Here is a 27,476-nt window from a genome sequence, read left to right as displayed (position 1 = left end):
ATTGCCCTAAATGGGAGGCCGCGAAAGGGAGGCGGTTTCTGTTCGTTGAGGCGGTGTCTGCTCTGCCTGCTTCAGACTGCGGCGGGCAGAGCTGTTCGTTACAGAAATGGCGGAGGGGGAGTTGGACGTCGACTCGCTGATTTCCAGGCTTTTAGAGGGTGAGTTCACAACCAACTTTTATTTATGTATTCTTGTTTTGCCCAGTGTTAGCCCCTAATACTTATTTAGGTTTCATTTTTGACAAGAAAGGCCCGCTTTACGTGTTAGCGTTGCCCGGTTCTGGAGTGAGCAGGACTGGTCCTCACTGTCGTTAACAACAGGCACACCTTTTTATTCAGCAGCCGTCTTTCCTTCACAGCTCTTTTTAGATTAATTTGTAATTGATGTGGATACAGCTATGATCGAGCTTTTTTGTACACTGCATTTTGAAGGTTTGGGTGATTGAGTGGTAAGAAAGTTATTGCTAGTGGGCTGTTTGTGCTTCGATGGCTCCAGTATGGAAGAGAATGTCAGACCTATCTTACTATCCATCTTAGTCTAACTAGCTAATATTATAGTAATTAAGTGCTGTCTTACTAATGTCACAGCATCAATTTTATTTGGTGCATTTCTTTGGAATGCACCAAATAAAATACTTGGCAAGTTGTTTCTACTGTCTTTCAACCTATTATAGTCTCTGGTCCTTTACAAAAGCTCTGTTCAAAATACGCTGTGGAGGGCGATAGCTTCAGGGGCAAATGCTCAGCAAAAGTTGACATTTCCTTAAAAATAAAGTTTAGATTGACGATTGAGTGTAGCCGAAAGTGTTCCAACAGCTGCCTGATCCACGAGGAAGTAAAATCTTGCCTCTGATTTCTAAAAATTGGGTTTGTCTTTACTTCTAAGAAAAATTCAAAATATTTAAATGGGATTTGGCTTAAGGGTTTCTGAGCTGAAGACTGCAGCTCTGTGTTGTTTTCTGGCGCATATTGCTAAATGGCGATGTTTACACAAGCCACAGGCTTCAGTAGTATTCCCATTAAAACATACTTGTAGGAGTTCAAAACCTAAACCAAACTTTTAGCTCTACTACTCCGTGTGTTTTCTTATTCCATGAACGAGTGCATATAGTTTGTTCAGCTGGCCTTTTGATCATAAAGAACACACATTTTGTCAGCAGTACTATATTTAATAAGAATCTTTTCGATACTAGCTGTGGTTCAACTTTATCCAGAGAGACACTTGTTAATTCTGTATTCTGTGGTAGCTTATATGCATGTGGGCTGCTGAGCTGTTGTGTAAAAGTGTTTTTGCCCCTACTCCATTGTTATGTGTTGGCTAGCAGCAGGGGATGATTTTCTTAGCAGTGCTAAATGAGGGATTCTGACAGACAGAGGAGTCGATGTAGATGATAATTTCTTGAAAACAGATTATAAGCAGAGAGATTATATCTCTCTGAGTCAGTGGTGAACAAGCATTCATGCCAGATCATCTCATGGAAAGCAACTTCTGCTAATGATTGAACCCAATGTAGATGTGCAGTGCATGTCAGTATAACTTAATCATCTGGACTGACAGGAGCAGTGACATAATGGTGCTTGTTTTCTCTTTGTGCGTGATCTGTAGAGTGTAACAGTACTGTGCCTGCAAGAATTGACTATAGTATGCTGGCTTCATGTTTAGAAGTTAACCTCATTGCAGGAAATTGGAGGGATCTGGCCCTAAAAGCTTCCAGATGTTAGCCCTCAATGTATCCAACTATCCATCTCCTTTCATTCACTTTTCATCTGCAACCATTTGAAAATGTCTGGCTTTTTTGTTGGTGTGACCATATTATCAGAGGGGCATCATAAGCTGTACTGAAGGCTTTTAGTTCTGACTCATAACCAAAACTGGATGTATACGAAACCAGTTATCTGGTGATGGGTCACAAATACTCGGTGATTAGTAATAGATGGGCTGGGTGCATTTGAAATGTCTCCCAGTATTGCTGCAATGTCTAGATTTTGTTGAGCATACTCATTTCAGTTTGGATGGTGTGATGTTTTTGTAATCAGATTATCTGACATTGTTTCTGTGGGCTTTTTTAAAACAAAAGGTTTTAAATCTTATTAAAATAGGGCTCCAAGTAAACCCAATGTTCCTGCATTTAAATTACTTGTTTACTCCAAAATGGTGTTTCCCAGAAATGAATTTACTTCTGTAGGTTACTTTTGTATACTAATGCCTGTCTAAGAATAATTTGGGACTCCTTTTAGCAATTTTTTTTTTTTTTTTTTTTTAAATTTCAAAGCCAGTCTTTATTTTCTTATCCATGGCCAATCCAGTTGCTATAATTCTGAGACTGCAGTTGCTGCTAAGCAGTTTCTGCACCAGCAGGCTGATGTGATCTTTGCAGCAACCCTCAATGTCACTGAGCTGCTTCCCCAGAGAGTCTTTCGTCCTGTGATTGGACAGACTCAACACCACCACTGTGGACTGCATCTAGCAACAGTAGCCTTCGTCTATTCTGGAAGTCCTCTGTGAGCTTCTCCAGAATCTGTGGCAGGTGGAGGTGTGGTTTATATGCTGTTATGCTGAACACCACAGAGCAGAATGAGGAATACTGTCGCTTACTGTTGATCTGGATAGTCGAATTGTCTGCTGTATGATGTCCTAACTGGGTAGACAGCTGAATATGAATAATGGTCACAAACGTTGTGTATTCCTATTATTTAGATATATAGACACAATCATATGCATCAACCTGCTCTCATCGTAAATCCCGTTTAGTTCTGTGGGAAAAACTGTAAAAGGTATTCGATTTTCTGTTATGGATTGTAAAGAAAACCTTTACATAGTGAATTTTAAGTAATTGGCTTTCATAAAAATGACCAAACACTTGGTTAAGTAATGGTTAAGCACCTTTAAAGAAGAAGAAAATGTGTATTCAGATTCATGCGAGCATTCACTTTTCTGTCCTTGATATCAATCATATTTTTTGCTTTACTACAAGCAAATGTTCAAGTGCTTTTTAGCAGGCCACACATAATTACAGCAGTGACAAGTATATAAGTATAATTTATGCTAATGTTGAAGTGGGACTTTAAAATCTGTTTCTTCCAAAAACAAGTGTGGTATTTATAATTTGTTTTTAGTGTGGAAAGTTCTCACCAGCTAGTATTTTCCATTTAAGAAAAAAAAAAAATGTCCCAAAAAGCACAGTAGTTTGATTCAAACACTAAGACAGATTTAGGCCAAGCCTGGGCAGAAATACAAGCCTAAGCACTCAGAATGTCCCTTATGGATCAGTTTGTCTTCAAAGGGTCGCATTTTATTTTAAAAAGTGACCTTTCAAAAGCACAAAAAACTCACACAGGCTTTTCCTTCCTGTGGAAATCTTGATAATCGTCATCTTTAGTTTACTTACCCAGGTTATATCTACAGGCCGCTTTCCTTTCAAAATTTAGCAAGTGACCCGTCTGTGGGGTTTTTTGTTTTGGTTTTTTTTTTCTCCCGATATTCATACGAAGAAGCTCAGAATCACCTCGATGCCAGGGAGTCGTTTCTTCTTTTTCTTTCCTGTGTAAATAAAATTAGATCTTTTTCTCAGTATAGGAAGGGAGTTCCTTAAGCACTTTAAAAGTTTGATGGTTCACTTTTTCTGTGAGGGCTGGTGGCAGGCAGAGAGCCACATAGTCATGCACACAGACGCACATATGGAGAGTTCGCTGATCTCCTATTAAATGTCAACAGGCACAGCTGTCCCTGGTAGAAATTAACCTACCCCCTGGGTGACACAAACATACAGGGGAGAGGGTAAAATGGCAATAAGGTGGCCTTTGTTGCTGCTCTAACTCTTGAAAAAGTCTTCTAATTTTCCTTGTCATAATATTACGTATTGCTTTTTTCATTTATTGGACATGTGTGGAATCCAACTTTCTTTCATGCAAGAGAGATGACATTATTTTTACACATGCAGTGACAATAAAACGCTTGTATTCTATATAAATATCTTAGTACCCTTTATTTGTTTTCCCTTTTCATGTATTTAAGATATCAAAGATATTTACTTTCCGTGCCATAATCCCTTGAAACTACAGTCATAAATGGGTTCCTTTCCACAGCCAGCTGTTATAATGTCAAAGTGTGTCAGTTATTGTGGAAGGACGTGCCCCTAAGCTGTGCAGTTCACTTTCACAGGCAGTTCATTTTGAAAAACAAGCAGACCCAATAACCTTGCAAGTAATCAGCAACACATTTTCAGCTTGATAGTAGTAATCTGAGGGAAATGATGGGTGATAAGCACATTTGAGCGGTTAGTAAGACCAGGAAAATCTATATATGTCTGCCTAGTCCATTCCAAGGGTGTGTTTCAAGTATGTTTTTCTCAGGAAATGACATGGCAAGTCTAAGCCGGGGCAATGGCAGGAGGATTTCTATGCCCGCACGCAAGGGTGAAATGTTTGGTCACTGTTGGAGACTGGGTGGGGACTTGAGGGGCGTCCATACAGCAGTTAAACCTCTAAGACAGGGGTGGGCAATCTCAGTCCACGAGGGCCAGTGTCCCTGCAGGTTTTAGATCTCACCTTGGGTCAACACACCTGAATCACATGATTAGTTCGTTACCAGGCCTCTGGAGAACTGCAGGACATGTTGAGGAGCTATTTTAGCCATTTAAATCAGCTGTGTTGGTTCGAGAACACATCTAAAACCTGCAGGGACACCGGCCCTCGTGGACTGAGATTGCCCACCCCTGCTCTAAGAGCTGAGCTGCTGGATGTGTAGAGGAACACAGAATGTTGTTGAGTATCAAATCCTGACTGATCTGCTGTAAATCAAATTACTGCAGCATGCCACTTGAATTAACGCACACGTGACTGAACAACCATTTATTGTGTCTACCTAATGTTTGGTGCTGCAGGTAGATATCCAGTTGTTATCAGTAGGCCTGCTTTACTGTAAAATGCAGCATTACATTGACTAACACCTGACTGATAATATGACAATCGTTCAGTACTGACCAGTCAGCTCCTTGCCATAGACGGGGTTTCACCTGCTGCCTCTTACTCAGTCATTGTTTTCTTAGAGAGTCCTACAACATGCCTGTTAGGGTTGGACCTGTGATGCATGTTTTGTGACAAAGGTAAGACCAGTGTCACTCCCAGTTTGTCATGTTTTAACCCAAACTGCATAATTGTCCTCAAACTCATCGAGCAGCTTGAAGAAAAAAAAGAAAGAAGAAGAAAACTCTGAACTAGAAGTCTCTATCTCCTGTGTTCTGTGTTCAGGCTCATCATTTATTTAGTTTTATGCATACTGAAAAACTACTAAATGTATCTGCAAATGTGTTGGTGTGTCTAAAGACAGACACATTGAAGCTGTGCTTCAAGAGTGGTTTGGTGGAGGGGTTGACAGGAGTTTCTAGCTGACAGGCTAAACCTGATCGACTGACAGCATGACTTACATCACTGAATCCTCCTCAGTGGCTTAAGCATGCAGGTTTCAAGCCTCTCAGGTTTCATTTGTCACTGTGTACAACAATGACTTGTGATTTACTGACCTGTGACCAGTCTTCTGAGTCAGAGTAGAAAGGTAAGCAGCACAATGGCGTGTAGCTTACTTACTAAAGCTATTTGTCTGTATTAAAATGCCATTTGGAAGTCTGTGTGTCTGACAGTGGTAATGTTATGCATCATAGCTTGCACTCTTCTCTGAGAACATGAGTCCTGTCTGTCATTGTTTTGCAAGTAAGAAACAGTGGTATCCAAGTTTGAATGTTTGTATTAAGCCACAGTAGTGTGGTCATGCAGGATCAAGCTTGTTGTGTTGCATCAGAGCCTGCATACTTTTTTTTTTTTTTTTTTTTTTTTTTTTTAAAGCACTGCTGATTACTAACACTGCAAAGGTACCCACAGCTGCCTAATGTATTGTGTTCCTGATATTTAAACCATACTTTTTGGGGTTTTTTTTATCAGTTATGTGTCTAATCAAAGGGTGCTAATGTGGTATTATTGTGAGGTGAAAAGATCAATAGCAATGCAGCCACATTACACAGGATTGCATGACACCGTCATCTGTTTGAAATCAATCAGCCATCTGTTTTTGTATGATCCACAGCAGCTCGTGTCAGATTTCACAGCAAAATCATTGCGGTTAGTTAGATCAGATCTGAATTGACCTTGGATTGTTAAAGACTTTACACAAATCTTACATTTGCATTAACACAGTAACAAGCAGTAGTATGCTTTATATAAGCTGCAGTTTTGCTTCCCTACATTCCTGTGCACAGTTTACTGGCCAAGCCTTGTGTTTTCTTGTTTGTTTGTTTGTTGAGTTCTCTGCACCTGCCCCTCCTCCTCTTTCTCCTCCTCATTAGTTTTTTACCATTGCTGTACTGTGTCTCTGTGCTGCAATCAAGTAAAGCAGCGATTACAGGCCCCAGCTTTTCCAGCATACCCATGTTAAGCCCACACTGGCTGGCCTTTAGTGACAACAAGCCCTCTGTCTGGGCTGCCAGCACAGGTGGCCCGTAGGCTTTATGTGGCACAATCAACGCCACAGCCCCGTGGATCAGCCAGTAAGGGCGAGGGGAGGTAGGATGGAATATTTTTTTTTTTTTTTTTTTTTTTTCTCCTTCTTCTTCTTTTTGGTCATCTTGGTTTATGGGCAAAAACAGCAGCCAAGTTGTTGTCAAATTTGGGAACATAAAATCTCCTAAAAGGCATGTTTGTGTTTAGAGGTCCATGTTTCCTGAACTTGAGTCACTCCTTTACCAGGGAGCCACCATTTAGTCCTACATACTATTTTTTTTTTTTTTTTTTTTTTTTTTTTTTTTAATACTTTCTAGACATTTAATATGAGTATACAATAGCCTATATGAAGCTATTTGTTTTAGGGGTGGGCGGTAAAAGCGGTATACGGTAGAAACGATATGAATTTGACCAACGGTAGAGATTTTGACTATACCGCTCTACCGCGATAGCGCATGTTGATGGTGTCATCAAGCTGCACCTGTTTTGGTCGAAAGCATCACAGCGGCTGCAAACATGGCGCTTACATGTGGGGAGGAGGAGGTGCTCATAAATAAGACCGGTGCAACGTTAGTCACATGCACCTTGTTTGGGTTTAAGCAGTCGGATGTTAAGCATATCATTTGGAAGTTATGCCAGGCGACAGTAATAGCGACGAGACAAAGCACGTTTTGGAATATGAGGAAAGCCAAAAACTGTGCTTCTTCCACTTCCTAATGTTGAATTGTCTCGCAGCTCCTCTATTCCCATGTTGTTGCAGTATATTATTGATTAACTTTGTATTGTGGATGGATTATCTCAGTTGTTCTCCTGACTGAAGTTTGGTTTGTTTACAGCATCCTGCCATGCGATTGCATTTGTCCCTAACCATCAGGAACACTCACGTTAACTTTTATCAAGTGGAAAAAAAGTTAGCATTCATCCTCCAGCTTCACTGTGTTTATGTTATGCTAACATAGCTGTGTCACTAGCGATCATGTAGTACATCATTATATACCAGCTAGTCCAACTTCAGTACCCTACAAAAGTCACTGCTATTTAGTTTTCTGTTTTCATTTATGTTGGAAGTGATAGCAGAGCTGTACGTTTTAATTTTCTCAGAAAAATCTCAGTCAGAACATGCTATGTTTAGGTGGAAACTAGCGAGCTAACTTCCTGCTAACTTCTAACCCTGTTAAATTAAATAAATTCTGTTTTCATGGATACTTGGATATTAAACTTAATTGTTACACCTGGTAAAGCAGCAAATGTGATCATTTTATTAAAGATGAAAGAATTTAGACAGTTTTTAACTCTCAGTGATGCCGCAGTGTTCATTTGACTTTGGGATCAGAAGCGGACGGAGTTTTGGACCCAGATTACTCCGTGAAGCCCCTGACTACGGTAGCCATAATGCTCCGACAATCCATCAAGCGGTGTGGCTCCGTAGCTTACCAAAGTTGTACTAAAACATTTTTTGACAGATTTTTGAGCGCTGTGTACCACATAAAATCGGTTTGAGGTCAGTCAGCACAACCAGAATTCATACATAGGGCGCACGGGATTATAAGGTGTACTGTCGAGTTTTGAGAAAATTAAAGGATTTTAAGTGCGCTTTATAGTGCAGAAAATAGGGTATACAGAAGAAAAGAATATATCGCAATATATATCGTTACCGGACATGCTTCAAATTATTCCGCAATATGGATTTTAGCCCTAATTTATTTTAAAAGAAATAGCTTCAGAAGTCATATTAAAGAAGACTTTTTGGATATAAGTCATAGTCATCACTGATTACTGGAATTAACAGATAAATGAATAAATGGCTATTCTGCAATGTCTGAGATGCTTGCATATGCCAGTCACACCTGTTCCCTGCACTGAGCAATGTGAAGTTTCCTGGATAGACCTGACCGGAACGATATGCTATAGATAACCAACTAGCCATACAAAAATCAAATGTCTGGCACTGCAAAGAACAAAGGCTTACTCCTGGAAGTGGATCATCATCTGCTACTTGGAAATGCTTTGGATTTAGAGCAAGTAGTGATAAGGAACAAATTCAGCGAGTTCTGTAAAGTTGCCACAAAGCAATATATAACTTATTCAAGTTCCTGAAAACACGTGACGAATCACAGCATAACAATGGCCAAGCAAAGCATCGCAGTGGTTGCTAATGTGAGTCATTCAGCATTAACTCAGACATCTTCTGAAAGACATACTGGAAATGCCAACAGCAGCCTAACAGTTGGGTAAAGATGTGTCTGATAAATGCAGTGAGTAAAGAAGACGGGCATGCTCGCGCAATTATGTTACCCCTTGCGCAAATACTTTTCTGTTGTGCAAATACCTGTACTATATGCAAAATGTCACATGGCTGTTGAGTACTTCTATGTTACTCCTCTGTGAACTAAATCTCCAAAATAACAAATTTCTGTGGTATTGATCTCTTTTCTTATTTGCAACAATGTTCCATTTTGCTGTTATTTTTTAAATTTTCTTTATAGATTTTTACGACCAGCTTTGCATCATCTGATAACATCTCTGATTGTAGTAGGCGACACTCATAGGGATCATTTTATGTTGAAAAGAGTCATGACGTGTGAAAGAGCCTGAAGCAGGAAGCAAAAACTGAAAACCACTGTCGTGAGACCTGTTATCTCCATCTTGGTCATTAGGATTTCTCGAGCCAGTGTGAAACCGGACTCATGTGTTTTGCTGTAATTAGCAATGTCATGCAGTCAGCATGTATTTATTTGTTTCTAAATTGTTTTTACAAGGAGTTTCTGGTGTTCCCACTTTCAAAACTTATATAGGCTTGACCAGTAATGTATTTCAGTTTTATTATTTAATTAGCATCTGGGTGTCCGTGTGAGGAAAGCTCATCGCCGTATGAAGTGAAACTGAAGCACTTTGGCAGCCATTTAAAGTAACTTTTTTATTTTTATTTTACTGGATTAAATTTTTATTTTACAGCTATTCATAATGTACATTTGTTTCCTCACTGTCATCCTGCTTGTTTGTGTCAGATGTAGAGGACTGCTGCTGTGTTGCGTGGTGTTCAGGGTGCTGGCGTGGCACTCTGTTATGGAAACAACAATGGTGGAGCCTGTGTGGCGGGGAGCGTTCACCCCCTGGCACCAAACATGGCACAGAGAGCTCACCCAGGCTTTTCAGCTGCCTAGCTATAAACCCTCCCTTCTATTCAGTCCCTCGTTTGCAGGGTCTCAAGCTTCAGTGTCAGCCTACATTTTTCTCTACTCCTCTCCATCTCTCCCACTCCCTCTGTCTATAGCTGTGTCTCCTTTTATATCTCCCCCAGTCTCTCCTCTCAATTTCGTCCTTTCTTTTCCCCACAAAGACTGCCATTCACTGTGGCACTTAGAGACGAACAAAACGTCCTCTGAAAATCTAAAGCTTGCCCAGAAATGCCATCGCAGTCGGATTTCTGAGTTAAGAGTGGCTCCCGCTCCTCTTGCCAGAGTTACTTTGTGTTTCTCGTTCACTAAGGGGTCACTGTTTTCCATCTCTTCCGTGTGGGAGAGAGTGAGATGGAGGAGCAGTTGAGAGCTGCTGGCCTCGTGCCCAGTTGGAGTGAGTGGAAGAGGAAGGCTAAAAAAGGTCTGACACGGCATCTTTTTTTGGTGCTGTGGGGTGCTGCAGTGACTAAAAACATGCACAGTCACACTTGCTTTAAATTCATACTCTGCTTGACCCAGTAGAACTTTTGAATCCTTTTCTTGGAAAGGAGAGAGAAATTCTGTTGAAGTTGCCAGAAAGTGGCACTAATGAACTGACAGTGTGAATTGTGACATGTGGGCATACTTACAGAACACAGACTTTCCAGTCACCTTCAGTTTTAGCTTTGCACTACGTTTCTAAGCCATAATGCTGATGTGTCATGGGTAATTTTTTTTTTTTTTAATGCCTTCATTTGACAGCTGATATCTTGCAAGAGAGAGAGGGTGGTGAAATTAAATGTCAGAGTGTGCTATTAGACCATTGAGTTGAAAAGCTTGTTTACGTTTTTCAAGTTCGGGGTTTCAAGATGTAATTGATATTGAGATGCATGCTGCCTATTGAATTTGAAATAGTCATGTGCCAGCTCCAGCACAGAAACTTTCCAAAAGGACCGTCCAGTGTTTTGAGTAGTGTACTACAAAGTCAGGCATTCTTTGCATTTGCAGACTTAACAAAACCAAAAACACCTGAGACAATGGGTTTAAAGATAATATTAATAATGATAGAGATAATAATTAAACTAACCAGTGTAGAAGACCCAGAACCTAAACATATGAGGGGGAATTTTTTTTTTTTTTTTTTTTTTAAACTACTATCGTGAAACCTACCTGTCTTATAGCTTCTGCTGGCTTTGTCGGCTCACCCGCTCGGCCCATATGCATGATCTATTGGGATAAATTGGCTCATGCTAACACTGCAATCTTAAGAGCCCCTCAGAAACCAGACACCATTCAGAGAGAAACTTGAGAAACCTCAAAAGAGCTCCCTGTGTTGAGTTGTGTGAAAGTGTCTAATAAGACATCAGAGTCAAGTTATATCCCACTAGAGCAGCAATACTAGTGGCGTGTGCTGTGACTAATATGCTAGGTCCAGGTACTGCAAATGTGCTGTTAAAGTTCCTTAGTGCCATGTAGCTGTGGGCAATATAGACTTTATATTTTATGATGATATGTTTACAAAAAGTGTGTGTGTGTGTGTGTGTGTGTTTTGTGTGTGTGTGTGTGTGTTTTGTGTGTGTGTTTGTGTTTTGTTTTTTTAAATTACCGAACGTTTTAATGGCGACCACAACTCGCAGGCAACAGCATTTGTAAGTGTAATTAAATGAAGGGCAGTTTCCATGGTTCATTTCCGGTGAGCTACCATCACGACATGTTTTCTAATTTGAAGTGTGAAAACCAGGTGCCAGCAGCAGTAGCATTATAGTGGTGACACAGCTAGTCAAGCGTAAGAACTCAAGTGGCCTACCCTTGGAAGTATAAAATAACTGCTTAACGTTTTAGTTTAAAACTAAAATAACTAAACCGCTCTATTTTCCACCATGCAACCACATCAGTAATTCCATCTGTTTGCTCTTACTGTCTTATGGAATGAAAGTGTTCCAGCAATCCTCTGTAGAGTCAGTTGTTTACATTTGGGGCACACATCTCCAGATGCTGGTATCTTTCCTTTATAGCCAGGCTGCATTTGACAGCGTGTTTGTCTCAAGTAGTGAAACAAGTGTATCGTTTCCACATTTACCTGGAACAATTGTCTTGCATATTTTGCAAAGTTATGTGCTTTGTTGGAGGTTGTTTAAATAGCTACCTTTGTCATTACTACATCAGATATGCTTGGGCTTATCTCATTGTTGCATGTACTAGGAAACGTAAACGTGTGGCATTGCTGGAGCAAGTTGATGACATTTTTTTCACAGACATTATATAACTGAGTATATTTACATTTCACTACAAAGTGCACAATTTGTAAGATACTGTTTGAGTCAAGATGAGAATTGTCACAACTTGTACTGTACACTCAGTGCAACTTCGAGTAAACTGAGGCCAAGTTCACTGATGCCTTTGCCAGATTGTTCTCGGGAAACTCCGCTGTGATGAACTTGGAACAGTTTCAGTTGACAGGGAGTATTGAACAAGTTACTTTCCAAAAAAATTAAAATAAATTAATTGGTCAGCTAATCGGTGACTCAGCACTGATTCAAAAACAGTGATTCAGTGAAACAACACGACCACTCCAAACAATCCTTTCAGACCCAGGCAAAAGCACATAGGAAAAACAAAATAATCAAGTAGCAGGTATAACACTGGGCTATATATAGTCCTATACTCAACCTGCATTAAGGATTACAAATGTAGATCTCATGGAAAAATAAGTAGAATTTGCTGACTTGGAGTAGTCACGCTTATGGTTTGCGCTGACATCTGCGTGTGTTTCTCGCTGATGTATCCTACACAGCGCTTTTCCAGTGCAGCTGACAGCCATTATATTGTTGTGGCCCTGAGTGCGAGCTCTGGCCTGCACTTCATTAGTCTGTTTCTATTCCCATCACATGCAGTAGAGCCTTCAAGCACTCCCTCTGTCCTGACTGACTACTTCCTTCATACAGCAGCGGCCATATATGGCAATGCCTTCCAGAAGGAGAATCTGTCTGTAACTAACTTATCTTTCACTCGCTCTCTTTGGCTCTTTGTTCAAGTAAGCCCTCTCTTAAATGAATGGAAAAATAGTTGACCTCTTTGACACTTGGCAAGTCATTTACAACCAGCGAAGCAAAGGAAATCACTCTCAACCAAACCCCTTCCTTTCGAGAACTACCACTTTTGTCTTTATAGATTCAAAAACAGTGCTATTTCTTTCTTTTTTTTCTTTTCAGATATGAAGATGTTCACTTTTGTCAGTGGTTAATATTAGACTACCATCAATTTGGGCAACACAGTCCACAAAGATTACAATTGTTGACTCTGCAGATAGCTCTGGCCTTGATGTGTTTGCAAAACTGATCAGGCAAGCTTGGCCTTACTATGTAAGGTGTTTTCTCATTTCACTCTATCATAGTTTGACTGTGTACTCACACACCCTGTCACGTTGTTACTTTATGTGGCAACACCTCTCGAGTGTGCTTTATTATGCAGCTCAATAGAGGGATGGGTTTTACTTAGTATCCTCTGAAATATTTAATGAATCACGGTCACAAAATGCTGGGCACGAAGAGTTCTGTTTTTAAAAAAAACAAACAAAAAAACCTATTTTGTACCTAGAAATATGACAACCAAAGAACGTTAGGTTGTTTCTAATGTTATGTCCACACAGGGAGTGATGTGCTCATCACACATCTCTTTGAAGCTGAAGTGGTCCGTCCAGGGTCTGGTTGCCTGGGTAACCCTGTCCTCTATTTACTACTCTTTGAATATGTGAATCACCAGCATCCTCACCTCTCGCTGATAGTCAGTTCAGTCGCTCGCCTTCAAGTTAACAAAACTTTCTTAGACTCACTCGCTAATAATCTTTAACATTTTATTTTCTATGGTCTCTTGTTGCCATGTTGCTGTGAATGACAACTTTATAGTTTAAAGTAAAATTTAAATAACTGCTATTCCACTAATTACTTTTTAAGCAAAAGCTTATACTGGTTAGAAGAAATCAAAATGATAACATGTTTAAAAAGGTAAAAACAAGCAAATGTCAATACTGTTTCAGGTGACTGGTCTCCAGTTATGTTCACGAAGGGTTGGGTAAATCATTGCACAATGTTAACAAGTTTAATTGTGGATCTGTGCTCTGCTGCTTGCATAAATACAATCCTTCTAATAATGTCTCTAGTATAGCCACTGGAATTGAAGTATGGCTAACCTGTCTGTTTTTTTTTTAATTAGTAAATGTATATTTCAGGCATGTTAGGCCACCCTGTGGAAGGAACACTGGGGGAGTGCCCTCTCCCATAGCCAATGCCATATTGCAGTTTTAAGTACAGTGATCCAGAGTAGCTTTCGAATAATATTCCTGAGAGCCAAACAGTTTTGGACTGCTGCTGGTTGGACTAAATAAGACCTGAATACAGCACTCTGGACAAATTCGGAGACATTTCACAGGCAATTTTTGCTTCTCTACTTTTAAAAACTTATCTATTGACAATAAGCCTTAAGTCCAGAGTGTCACATTAGCTGAACTATCATGATTTACTTTTCTAGTGAGCTGTCTTGCTGAATTTAGTTTCACAGACCCTTTTTCATCCAAAACTGGCTCCCTTCACTTGGTACTGGAAAAGTTCTTTGGGCTTTGGTGGAACGTGCAGATTCCCTGGCTGCACGTTTCTCAGGCTGCAGTAGGGATCTGTGTAGGCTGAGATGTTAAGGTTTAAAAATGCCTGTGAGCTGTCTGGTATGCACTCAGGGAGGGGTATGAGGCAGAGCTGTCCTCTGACGTCAGCACAGTTCACTGCTAAGGCGGAGGAGGGTGACCGAGAGATTCAGCCACAGCCAGGAATGCAACTTGAAAAATAAAGATAATAAAGATGAAGACAAATGGATAAAGGGGAAGGAAGAGGCAAATTGGTGAATAGATTTTGAGAGCAGGCAGTTGATTGCATGAACTCCTCTGGCATACAGTTTTAAGAGGGTGTGACCAAACCCCACTGTGGTGGCTCAAGCACAAGACCTGACCTGACCAAATTAGGAAAAATGAACTAGAGGTTTCTTGAACATGACTTTTACCATTTCTGAGCACGGACATGTTGAAAAGCCAGTGAATGGTTGGGGCTGTGGTGTGAGTGAAACCAAACTGCAGTTTGAGACCGAGTCACTACTCCTTAACACTGTGTATTCATTTGGATCTAATGTCATCGTGAAGGACCGTGGCTAGCAGGTTAGCAACAACTGAATTTTCAGGGGAAAAGATGAGGAGTAGTAAAGTAGCATTTTTCTCAGGCAGATAAATACAAAAAAAAAAAAAAAAAAAAAAAAAAAAAAAGCTAAAATATAAGCCTAAACTCAAGATTAACTGAAGTATTTGAGCACCTCTTTCTGTATGCCCTGAGTTTCCCCAAGTAATGTTATAGGTTTAGCTTTTAACTATAAATTTTCTTGTCTTCTTGCCAGAGGGGGGGGGTGAGATCATTCACTGGGTTACTTTTGTTATGCCATAGATCCCCTCTCTCTGCTTGTTACCTATTTTGGTATATTATTTTAGATTTTGGTGAAAGGCTGAAATGCTTAAGTTTAGTTCTTTGCATGGGTAAAACAAATGCTGCAAAACACTTCCTATGCTTCCCATCATGCCATGTGATGTCAGCAAAGACATAACTGACATCTGATGGTTTTTCTACAAAAATGCAAAGCCCCTAATGATGTGTAAGTTAATCATGGAGGGTAAAATCAAGTGAAATGTGCGATGGTTATGAAGAAGACATTTAGAAGGCAAACTTTGATACTGAGTTACAAACTGTGCTGATTTTAAAGAATATCCACAATGTGTCAGCTGTCATATTCTCACGTGGTTTGCTCTTTATATTCCCCATGAATATTTATGCAAAAGAATGGAGCACATCACTACCTGTCGCTGCCACACCTGTTACACGTGTAAAGTAATAGGTTGGACAGAATTTTTGTGCAGTAAATTACATCTGCATGCATCACTGGTGCTAGTTAACTCACTTTAGAACCTGAGTGTGAGCTGAACAATTAGGATGCATTCTGACTTTTAACATATTTTCAAATGTTGTAAACCTCTTCTGTGTGTGTGTGTAAACCTCATGAGTAATTTGTTTTGAGCTGAGTAATTGAACAGAATCACAAACTATGCGGATGCGGGCAGGCCTGTTGTTGGGTCTCCGTCACGGCTGTCGGATGCAGCAGTGTTAGTATGCAGGGCATGGGCTGGTGGAGGTGACACTTAATCTGCGAATCGGCTCCTTTTCCCTGTGAGATGCAGCTGCTGGTCCACTCGCCAACACCTCTCCCGCTGGAAATTGGTCTTTCTGGGTTGCCACGGTAATCAGATGTGGGTGCCACATCCTGCTCTTTCCTTCTCTTGACTGGTGAAGCTGCAGTGCATAAGTGATGGACCAAAGGATGCTGGGATACCTCCCCACAAGCTTCTAATGGTACAATCTGAAGTCAAGGTCACTGGATCGCACTGTCTTTCTTTGTGTCTGTTGGAGATGGGAATCAATGTGTGTGTGTGTGTGTGTGTGTGTGTGTGTGTTTCCTGCTCCGCCTCAGCTTAACCCTATAATGAAGGGTTATCCTCTCGGGTGTGCGTGCGCGCGCGTGTGTGCGCATCCTATATCAGGCCTCTCTGACCGAGCTGGGAGGCAGAGGTGTGAAATCACTCAACACTAGACACACAAACACATCTTGCTTGTGTATGTGCTTATGGAAGGATCAGTGGCAGAGAATGTGTTTAGTATTTAAACCACGTACAGTCTTTGCATGGTATGGCTTTTTTGTTTGTTTGTTTACTAGAAAAATGTTCACCTTTTGGGCAGTCATAAAAATAGCCCTTCAGGTGGGGCGTGTGTGATCACAGGATGTGTTTGGCTGCGGTGCAAGAGTGTTTATAGTCCACGCCTAAGATCTCCAGGCAGAAATAGCAGGGTCATGCAGCACATTTGCACACATGCTGCTGCTGCTGCTGCTGCTGCTGCTTCTCCTTCAGGATCACAGGGATTCACCTGCAGGAGTCTGACACACATGCCACCTTTGATACTCAAAAACAAGCCTCTCTGGCTGTGCTATTGCTGCATCCTTCTGACCACATCCCCGGGATCCACTCATGGACTAGTGTTTTACACCGGCTTGGATTTCTTTCATGTTGCTGCGGTGTCATCTGACAGCAGCAGGCTTACTCAGCTCTGGTCCTTATTGTTACTAAGCAAAAAGAATAAATTTGTGTAGTAACTGTTGATCTTTTTGTAGGAGAATGTAGGATGGCAGCAAAATGTGGAAATGAATTTTTTGTACATTTCTACTCTTTAATTTAGGTGTGTGTGTGTGTGTGTGTGTGTGTGTGTGTGTGTGTGTGTGTGTGTGTGTGTGTGTGTGTGTGTGTGTGTGTGTGTGTGTGTGTGTGTGTGTGTGTGTGTGTGTGTGTGTGTGTGTGTGTGTGTGTGTGTGTGTGTGTACACATTATTTCCTGTAATCTTAAAACAGTATGGTAAGAGTAAATGTATCATTGTGTAACAGTGTAGTGTTCTAAAATATGTAATATTGACCTGCTGGCTTTTATAACAGTTATGTGAACATCTGCCCATTTCACGAACTCTCAGGGCTTCTCAGGGCACTCTTGACCCCCCCCACTTCCCCCTTCTCCTTCCTGTTACACAACAGGAAGTGTATCCACAAACACTTACATCAACAATATCCACACAGGCTAATTCTGTCGTCCTCCTGCTGACTAAACACGGTCCTCCCATATTTAGTTTGAAGTTAATTCAAAAAGTCATGTGACAATCATAACCCTGAGAAAAATTCAGGGGAATAGTTCATTCTCCCCGGGAAAGCTTACTCCTGAAAGCTGACTTTCACATCATCAGAAAGCTTGGTGTCGAAGTTTAGTTTAAGCTCACTCAGCTTTTGCTCTCCCTTCCCCAGTGCGAGGATGTCGTCCAGGGAAGATTGTCCAGATGACGGAGGCGGAGGTCCGCGGCCTCTGCATCAAGTCCCGGGAGATCTTCCTCAGTCAACCAATCCTTCTGGAGCTGGAGGCTCCTCTCAAAATCTGTGGTCAGTACTATCTATCAAGAACAGGAAAGGCACAGATAGTATAGTGTGTGGTGCCTATTGCAAATAAACAAACATCAGATATAAAGATGCTTATTATTACTGGAGAACGTTCCACTTTGCCTTCTCTATCAAAGTGTTCCTCTCTGCTCCCCACCCCAGGTGACATCCACGGACAGTACACAGACCTGCTGAGGCTCTTCGAGTATGGCGGCTTTCCTCCAGAGGCTAACTATCTGTTTCTAGGAGACTACGTGGACAGAGGGAAGCAGTCTCTGGAGACTATCTGCCTGCTGCTGGCATACAAGATCAAATACCCCGAGAACTTCTTCCTGCTCAGGGGCAACCACGAGTGTGCCTCCATCAACCGTATTTACGGCTTCTATGATGAGTGTGAGCATCCTGCTCTTTACACTTTTTAGTTCCTCTGAAGTTCTTTGTGGTGGCTGCCGTTCCATTGTGCGTGATTTAACACACACTCACATGTGTGAGTGAAACAAAAGCGGTGATCAGGAAGCAAGCAGGCAAAAATGGTAATTTGATAGTTCTTGTTCCCAATCTTATTCCCCCCCCCCCCTTTTTTATTTCTAGATATTTGAATTGTTTCACTATAAAATAGAAATGTAAAATTAAATGAGTGAAAGTAACTCGTAAATAGAGGTCCTAACAATTCCCCTTTTAACTGCATTTTATTTTATTATTATTTATTTATTCTTTAAAGGGGTCCTGAGGCCACTTCCTGCCACTTGAACTGGTCTTGCATGCTTTTGTGAAAGAAAGTGTTTCCATGCAAATGCCACAATAACCGAGTATTTTGTGACAGATGACAGTTTTAATAGAGTCGGATGTCTCTCCAGTGAGTCTCTCATCCCACGGATGGACTCCCTTGGTCTCAGTGTTGGAAGGCAGCTAGAGATGGTAGTCCTTGTTATGCTGTGCAGCACAGTGGCAGACGAACCAGTTCACTCAGTCATTTGATGGAGAGAGCAGCGGGATTTAAGGAGGTTTAAAAAATGGCATTCAATTGTCATTATTTCTGTAAGTAAGTCAGTAAGTTACCAAAGCTGTCTACATATTAGCCTCCGTCGAAAAGGTAGTTTTTGTTACAAATTTTGTGTAAAGTGTACACTCATACCTCAGACTTCCTCAAGCACAGTAGTTCTTTTACCCAAATGCATATGAGGAAAGAAGGGATTACTCAGCGTGGAGATGGAAAAATGTTGTTGCTGCAAGCAGATCTGCTGGCTTGTAAGCACTGCTCTTGGTTGAAGGGCACTTGTAAACCAATAAAAATCTAAATCATCTGTGTCTTCCATTGTAAAGAGGACTGTCTTAAATCTATTAAACTGGAGGCGGAGCTGAAAAGCCTTTGAAAAAGCCTTATATGGTCGTGCTGACACTGTTGTGTTGATGTTGCAGGTAAACGCCGATTTAACATCAAGCTGTGGAAAACTTTCACCGACTGCTTCAACTGCCTGCCCATCGCCGCCATCGTGGATGAGAAGATCTTCTGCTGTCATGGAGGTATTCATATTGAAACACTGTAACTACTGTTTAGTCTCCAGGTTATTGCTACTTTGTAAAATACTTTAGAAAGCAGTTAGTAGGAAGCTTTTGGGGGTAATGGAAGGCTGAGCATATAGATGTGGAAAGACACTCAAAGAGTCAGTCTTTGCATTGGTGTCACTGTGGACAATCCTACTCCATGAACAACCCTCATTACATGCAGGGTCCCACAGGGCTGAGTACTTGGACCTGATGTCTTTTGTTTTATCTTTTGCCACTTGGTCAGGTAACCCAGAACAAGGCTTATGCTGATTGCTTGTTTATGCTTCGTTCAGTCAAAGGAAACACAAGCAACTAGATTCCCTGCATTCCTGCATCATTCCCTTTAAGAGCTGGTGGCTGTAAATGCCCTGCAGCTGAAATAAGACAAAACTACAATCCAGTCTTGTTTAGTACAGTTAGAAATACTCCAGCAGTTAAACCACTAGTTGTGAACAGCTTATTTTTGTAGGTCATTGTATGCATGGTAAAATGATGCAGCGGGGACAAACTTCCTCTTACATTTAGATCATCACAATATGTTCCCCATTTGACATTTAAAAGCCTGCCCTTATAGACTGGCTTCTGTATAATGTTTTGTCATGTTTTATCATTGTAACAACTCTTTAGTGTGGCCCTCTTATTTGGTCCTTGGGGCTTTGTGAAGACCGTGGGTCAACACTAAGCACTGAGCCCTTCTCACATCACTTACCAAAAATGAAAGATAAAGTCCACGGCTCTCGTGATTTCTGGTATTTCTGGTTTACTAATCTGATGTGAAGTAAATGGGTCAAAACAAGTTTATGGCTGCGCTGATATGAGTTAATACCGCCATCCTCGCAGAAGTAGAGATTGAAGAGATTTACCCGAGGGTGTTTGTCGCCCACAGGCCTCTCTCCTGACCTGCAGTCTATGGAGCAGATCAGGCGCATCATGAGACCCACAGACGTGCCAGACACAGGTAGGTCAGGACACACACACACACACACACACACACACACACACACACACACAGCAGGCCATTTTTTTTTCTCTTCTTCTCTCTTTTGTCAGAGGAACTAATAATCCTCTATACAGGATGATTACTTTTACCCAGTGTGAAAGGGACAGGTGTACATGCAACTTAAAATGACAAGGATTCAGTTCAATTTTATTTATACAGCGCCAAATCACAATAACAGTCACCTCAAGGCGCTTTATATTATAAAGTAGAGATGGACCGATCCGATATTACGTATCGGTATCGGTCCGATACTGACCTAAATTACTGGATCGGATATCGGAGAGAAATAAAAAATGTAATCCGATCTATTAAATGTCAAAAAAGCACCTCAGAAAACTTGCGACACGCCGTAACTCGGCTCATAATCGTAGCACGTCGGAGCAGTATGCATCACGTGATAGAGCGGCTGTGTGTATTTGTAGCCTCGCTACCAAACCAGCATTTCATCTCCGAGGAAGTTATCCCAGAGAAGTAAAGCAAGTGTGTAAGTTCATTTCTCAATGTTTGTAAAGCATTCCCACGTTAAGCTCTCTTAAGCTCCCACGTTAACAACCGATATATGGAGCGACTGCCTCTTCTCTCTCTCTCCCTCCCCTTCCTGCTGCTACTTCAATCATAAAACTGCTTAATGATCAGCTGATCGGCTTTTCTGTCGTGAGTCCGTCTCTCTTCTTTGTTTTTGGCCCACTTTGCACCAGAAAGAGGAAACCAGCGGCTGAACAACAGCAGCACATTTAAGCTTGATAAGCTGTTGTTAGAATGTATTTAATATTACTTTCTACACCAGGATCCTTTTCTACGTAGCTGACGGCTGGTAACTGTGCAGGGGCGGATCTAGCAAAGTTTAGCCAGGGGGGCCGATAGGGCATGAAGAGGGAAAGGGGGGCAAACAAAGACATACTTTTCTTTCTTATTCTCATTTAAAATATCTAGCTTTTAATAAATAATTATCTGAATCTTACACCCAAAGTTTTAATCTGATGTAAAATGTATAGAAGTCCATTACTGTATATAGTAACTGTTAAGTCTAATATACCCTAGTAAGCTATAGTACTTTTTCCTTTGGGAAGATACCATCTGTGAATTCTGCAATTCTGTAGAAGAAAGATGTTGAATTTATTTAATTACTCTAGAAAAAATAATTTATTTCTGTGCGTTGTTGTTGTTGTGTTTTTTTTTTTTTTTGTTTTGTTTTGTTTTGTTTTGTTTTTTTTTTGTTTTGTTTTGTTTTTCTCTCCACACTGCATCAAATTAAAGTTGATTACGTCGATTAAGCATCATGAGGTGGAGGTTTCCCTATTTTTCTTTGCTGGGAGTTTGCAACCCTATTAGTTAGGTTGCTTAATATTTCTGCTTAGTACTCTTTAAAATACCAGAATAGGAAGGATGGTGTAGGTTTAAGTTTATTAGATTGATCAGTGTTGCTGAACTATGAAATATTTTGGGTCCAGTGTATTTTTTCACATACAGGTATAACAGAATAACTTTAGTGTTGTTGTTTATTTAAACTTGAGTATGAGCTTATACAAAATGCAGCAAGATATTAAAAAAACAGTTTTGATTAAAAAACACACTATATCGGATTCATATCGATATCTGCAGATATCCAAATTTATGGTATCGGACATAAAAAAGTGGTATCGTGCCATCTCTATTATAAAGTAGACCCTACAATAATACATACAGAGAAAAACCCAACAATCATATGACCCCCCATGAGCAAGCACTTTGGCGACAGTGGGAAGGAAAAACTCCCTTTTAACAGGAAGAAACCTCTGGCAGAAACAGGCTCAGAGAGGGGCGGGGCCATCTGCTGCGACTGGTTGGGATGAGAGAAGGAAGACGGGATGAAAGACATGCTGTGGAAGAGAGACAGATTAATAACAAGTAGAGATGGACCGATCCGATATTACGTATCGGTCCGATACTGACCTAAATTACTGGATCGGATATCGGCGAAAAATAAAAAATGTAATCCGATCCATTAAATATCAAAAAAGCATCGCACAAAACTTGCAACACGGCGTAACTCGGCTCATAACCGTAGCACGTTGCAGCAGTATGCGTCAGGTGATAGAGCGGCTGTGTGTATTTGTAGCCTCGCTACCAAACCAGCATTTCATCTCCGAGGAAGTTATCCCAGAGAGAAGTAAAGCAAGTGTGTAAGTTCATCTCTGAATGTATTGTATGTAATTGTAAAGCATTCCCACGTTAAGCTTAACAACCGATATATGGAGTGACTGCCTCTCTCTCTCCCTCACCTTCCTGCCGCTACTTCAATCGTGAAACTGCTTAACGATCAGCTGATCGGCTTTTCTGTCGCTAGTCCGTCTCTCTTATTTGTTTTTGGCCCACTTTGCACCAGAAAGAGGAAACCAGCGGCTGAACAACAGCAGCACGTTTAACCTTGATAAGCTGTTGTTAGAATTTATTTAATATTACTTTCTACACCAGGATCCTTTTCTACGTAGCTGACGGCTGGTAACGGTGCAGGGGCGGATCTAGCAAAGTTTAGCCAGGGGGGCCGATAGGGCATGAAGAGGGAAAAGGGGGCACAAAGACATACTTTTCTTTCTTATTCTCATTTAAAATGTCTAGCTTTTAATTAATAATTATCTGAATCTTACTCCCAAAGTTTTAATCTGATGTAAAATGTATAGAAGTCCATTACTATATATAGTAACTCTTAAGTCTAAATACCCTAGTAAGCTATAGTACTTTTTCCTTTGGGAAGGTACCATCTGTGAATTCTGCAATTCTGTTGAAGAAAGATGTTGAATCTATTTAATTATTCTTGAAAAATAATTTGTTTCTGTGCATTTTTTTTTCACCCTGCATCAAATTAAAGTTGATTACATCGATTAAGCATCATGAGGTGGAGGGTGGGGGGTGGTTCCCTATATCGGAATATCGGATTCATATCGGTATCGGCAGATATCCAAATTTATGATATCGGTATCGGTATCGGACATAAAAAAGTGGTATCGTGCCATCTCTAATAACAAGTGTGATTCAATGCAGAGAGGTCTATTAACACATGTTGAGTGATAAAGGTGACTGGAAAGGAAATACTCAATGTATCACGGGAATCCCCCGGCAGCCTATGCCTATTGCAGTATTACTAAGGGAGGATTCAGGGTCACCTGATCCAGCCCTAACTATGTGCATTAGGCTTAAAACGTTCCTTTTTGCTAATCTTAAAAGGGGAGATGGTGTCTGTCTCCCAAATCCAAACTGAAAGCTGGTTCCATAGAAGATAGGCCTGAAAACTGAAGGCTTTGATTCCCATTCTACTTTTACACAAAAGCAGGCTGATGTCAGACTCAGTGGATGTTTGGAGCCAATAACACAAAAAGCTGTGTTGCTTCAGGAGGAAGAATGAATGAGGGAAATGTTTAGACTTGGTAGTGTTTTCCAGTAAACACTGAGATTTCAGCTCTGGCCTTGTTTGGGCTTTTGTTTTCATTCACTTAAATAAAAGGATTCCCACTCTATTTATAGAGAAAAGTATAACTAAATGCAGGAAATCCACCCCAACACTTACACTGGAGACTATTTATTTATTTATTTATTTATATATTTTTATTTTCAAATGTGTACCTACCAGAAAACGCATAATCATCATTTCTGTACAAACTGCAGTCACAGCCTGTTGAAGAAGCAGTCTTCCTAAAGGTCAGACCTTCATCAAGTTTCACAAATAACCCTCAGGAGATGACTGCTTGCTCTTAGCCCTCACTTTTCTGCCGCTGTAATTCTCAGAAGAGATTCTGCCACTGCTGATAAACACAGTACTGAGTCAGGTCCCTGTAATCCAGTTAATGTCTGTGAATATTCTCTGGTCTTAATGTCAGGTCTGATCAGATCTGCTGGCATTCATTTATCATCATCACCTCATGCTCTCTGTGCTGCTGCTCTCGTTTCAGTAACTCTTTAGCTGGACTTGGGTTCAGAGTTTTTCAGAACGCATGAGGCTGAGTCTCGGTGGTGGTGAGCCAAGGCAAGCGAAGCTTCTTTCTGTGCCTTTGCCCCCCTCCTCATTAAAGCTGCTGCCTCATGTCCTTTTAAGGCAACCAGTGTTCAGACCCTGGCAGCGGCTGTCTCTCAGATCCTCTTATGGTCTTTCAGGGTGACTTTGTGTGTCTGGATGAGACATTCGGACTATAAATGTGACAAAAAGTTGATCTTCTGTGGTCTAAGAGAGGCTGGATTCAGAATGAAGATGAATGTGTGGCAGCTGAGATGTTTCACATTGTGAATTCTCCTCTCTAGGCCTGCTGTGCGACCTGCTCTGGTCTGACCCGGACAAGGACGTCCAGGGCTGGGGAGAGAACGACCGCGGCGTCTCCTTTACCTTTGGAGCTGATGTGGTCAGCAAGTTCCTCAATCGCCATGATCTGGATCTCATCTGTAGAGCCCACCAGGTAACATGCACATCGACTCTGTATAAATTCATTAAAACACACAGAAAACAAATACTCGATCCAGAAAACTTCTGGAAATGTGTATCCATTAGCAACATGTGCCTCAGCTTTCAATATCTGTATGAAGTGCTACTTTAAATCTGATGATGATTATGCTGAGTGTTTGTATGAGGGCAGTGCCAGTTGTTCACCTTCAGGTATCTGTGTGTCTGGCACCCCCAGGTGGTAGAAGATGGTTATGAGTTCTTTGCCAAGCGGCAGCTTGTGACGCTCTTCTCAGCTCCCAACTACTGTGGAGAGTTCGACAACGCTGGTGGCATGATGAGCGTGGATGAAACCCTGATGTGCTCCTTTCAGGTATGATGACATAATGCTGAATGCCAAACATGGATATAATCTGTGGTTACATCTGAGAAACCCCATTAGGAACCAGGGTAAAAATCAAAATGTCTTCTCATCCATCCATTCTGTGCTTTTCATCCCTGTTTAATGAGTAATCAATAATTCTATTAGAAGTGATAGTTAAACACAGCCAGTGAACAGAGGCAAAAGTTGAGATCACACTATGGTGCTAAATGATTCAAAGAAATTTCATTGATTGTTTCCTGCTTTGCACCGTATGACTGAATAAATGACATTATCTGCAGAATTAAACACATCCACAGCAACCTACCGAGGAGCTAATTGGAATATAATTGCAGTATACATAGCTGTGCAAAAGTGTGGAGTCGCCACTCATTTCTGTATATTTTGTTTCTAAGAAGTCATGCTTTCTTGTTAGTTATTAACAAAGTGTTTGTGAGTGATAGTTCTCCAGGCTTTCAGAGTTTAGTTTTTTTAAAATTTAGTTCTTTTGTTCTGATTTTCAGTCCAGTTCTTATATCTGACCATCTTCAGAGGAAGGTTTGTCTGTTGAGCCATTTTAACACTAACCTTTGAATCATTCAAACAGACAACTTTCACCTGTAGGCACGTTGTCACTAACTGCCAAAAACACAAAAGTTGCTCTTGTTTATTTTAGTTGAATCTATGAAAAATATTTCACAGTTGTAAAATATTATTTTTGCACCAACAAGCTCATTCCTAGAGGCCCCTTGCCCAAAAACGTGGATATTTGACATGTTATGAATTGTGTCCTTAATACTGAGGAAATCGGACAAAGCACATGGCAGGATGTCCTTAAAGGAGCCTGGAGAACTTTTCCTGAAAACTAAAGAAATTACAAGAAGCTCATCTAAAAGTTCAGGCTGTGCTGAACAATAAAGATGTTCATACAAATGTTGACTTTCAGTTCAGTTGACTTTTTAGAATTATACAAACTGTTTTTGCCTTATACGCTATATTTTCATGTTTTTCAACTTTGGCCCTTGACTGCTCGTGTGACGGAGGTTCATAGTTTTTCACGTCGATCATCGTTCATTTGGGACGATCTAAAAATCCTAGTGTCGTGGTTAGCGCCGTCACCTCACTGCAGGATCGTTAAAGCTAATGCTGCTTTGTTTGCATGTTGTAGATCCTGAAGCCGTCTGAAAAGAAGGCCAAGTACCAGTACGGAGGGATGAACTCCGGTCGACCCGTCACTCCTCCCCGCACAGCCCAACCTCCAAAGAAACGATGAAGCAGAGACACAGAGACGTCAACTACCGTTTCGTGTGTTTCACCACACAGAATAAGTAAAGGCAACACTTGGCAGAAGAGGAGCAGATCAGTGCAACTCTTTTAAAAGACACACCCAAATCAGACTTTCATTTGCATCTTTATTTTTCATCCCCTGAACTGCTGTCACCCTTCTTCCTCCGTGCACCCCCCTTCCCCCCCACCCTGCCCCCCTGCATCTGTGTAACATTTGTAAAACAAAGTGTTAAGAGAAATAAGAAAACAGTACAAGGGGGTCATTCTGTAGCATATCGGAGTGCTTTTTTTGTTTTGTTTTTGTTTTGTCTGTGTCTTTTTTCTTCTCCTTTTTTGAGAACAGAATGACTGCTAATTTAGTTTACCACATCTCCTTACCCCCCTGCCTGTACAGACACAACAGGTATTAATGACAACTGCTGGGTTTTCAATAAATAATACAGGGAAGAAATGTGTGGAGGCTCTGTGTGGTTCTTGAAGTCAAACCAGCTCACAGGAGAGCCCATTAAACTCTCATAGGGACCCAAACACCACAACAAGGGAGAGATCCTCAAATTTAATATATCGGTGAATTCAGATTTGCAGCGAGCACCCTACAGTAGTTTACCTTGTTGGCTTAGCCAGGCTAATGCTAACTTTTAAACTGATCCTGTTAACAGGGTTCGTACGGGTGCTTGAAATCCTTGAAAATGCTTGAATTCTAATGTCGTCTTTTCAAGGTTTGAAAAGTGCTTGAATTTCAGATGTGGTGCTTAAAAGTGCTTGAAAATGTAACTGTATTTCATTCACAATAAATAGCTATCTGATTGAATTGTTTTCTTATCAGATAGAGAAATAAAATGAGTCATAAGCGCAAAATTTCCCGCCTGGGCTGCCTTGCGTCTGTTTCAATATGTGACCCCGCCCTCCCTCGGACAGTCGGGGATGAGTGCGCTAACATACCTGTAGGTTGCTGTTTTAATGAGTGTTTGATGGAAAACAACAATGGCGGAGTTTGCGTTCTCCAGTCGCATGATAGGTGAGTGCTAGTAAATAATTTTCCAGTACGCGAACGTTACACATGCTATTTTTTTTTTTTAAATTATGGTTATTATTTTGCTAGCTACCAAACTCGCTGGAGAAATGATTGAAATGCACTGTGATGCAGTATGGCAGCGCTATTACGGAA

General features: G+C 40.9%; 1 protein-coding gene across 1 annotated transcript; it reads left to right on the top strand.

Moving 5' to 3' along the window:
* On the top strand, nt 1-26,763 carry LOC116335818 (serine/threonine-protein phosphatase PP1-beta catalytic subunit). The gene is made up of 8 exons (XM_031759589.2): nt 1-158; nt 17,576-17,707; nt 17,867-18,097; nt 19,124-19,228; nt 20,139-20,210; nt 24,525-24,676; nt 24,899-25,033; nt 26,190-26,763. Exons 1-8 carry the CDS (start codon nt 107-109, stop codon nt 26,292-26,294), a joined length of 984 nt encoding a protein of 327 aa, XP_031615449.1. The 5' UTR covers nt 1-106; the 3' UTR covers nt 26,295-26,763.
* The last annotated feature ends 713 nt before the right edge of the window (nt 26,764-27,476 follow it).

Source organism: Oreochromis aureus, linkage group 3 (genome assembly GCF_013358895.1).
Source record: "Oreochromis aureus strain Israel breed Guangdong linkage group 3, ZZ_aureus, whole genome shotgun sequence".
In the NCBI taxonomy this organism is placed as follows: Eukaryota; Metazoa; Chordata; class Actinopteri; order Cichliformes; family Cichlidae; genus Oreochromis; species Oreochromis aureus.
The sequence above is the reverse complement of the archived record's forward strand: the minus strand, read 5'-3'. Positions and strand labels throughout refer to the sequence as shown.

Excerpts from the sequence above, each read along its gene's own strand:
- LOC116335818 (XM_031759589.2), top strand. The coding sequence starts at position 107 with ATGGCGGAGGGGGAGTTGGACGTCGACTCGCTGATTTCCAGGCTTTTA. Across the intron at positions 159-17,575 it reads GATTTCCAGGCTTTTAGAGG|TGCGAGGATGTCGTCCAGGG; the intron begins GTGAGTTCACAA and ends TCCCTTCCCCAG. Across the intron at positions 24,677-24,898 it reads TCATCTGTAGAGCCCACCAG|GTGGTAGAAGATGGTTATGA; the intron begins GTAACATGCACA and ends TGGCACCCCCAG.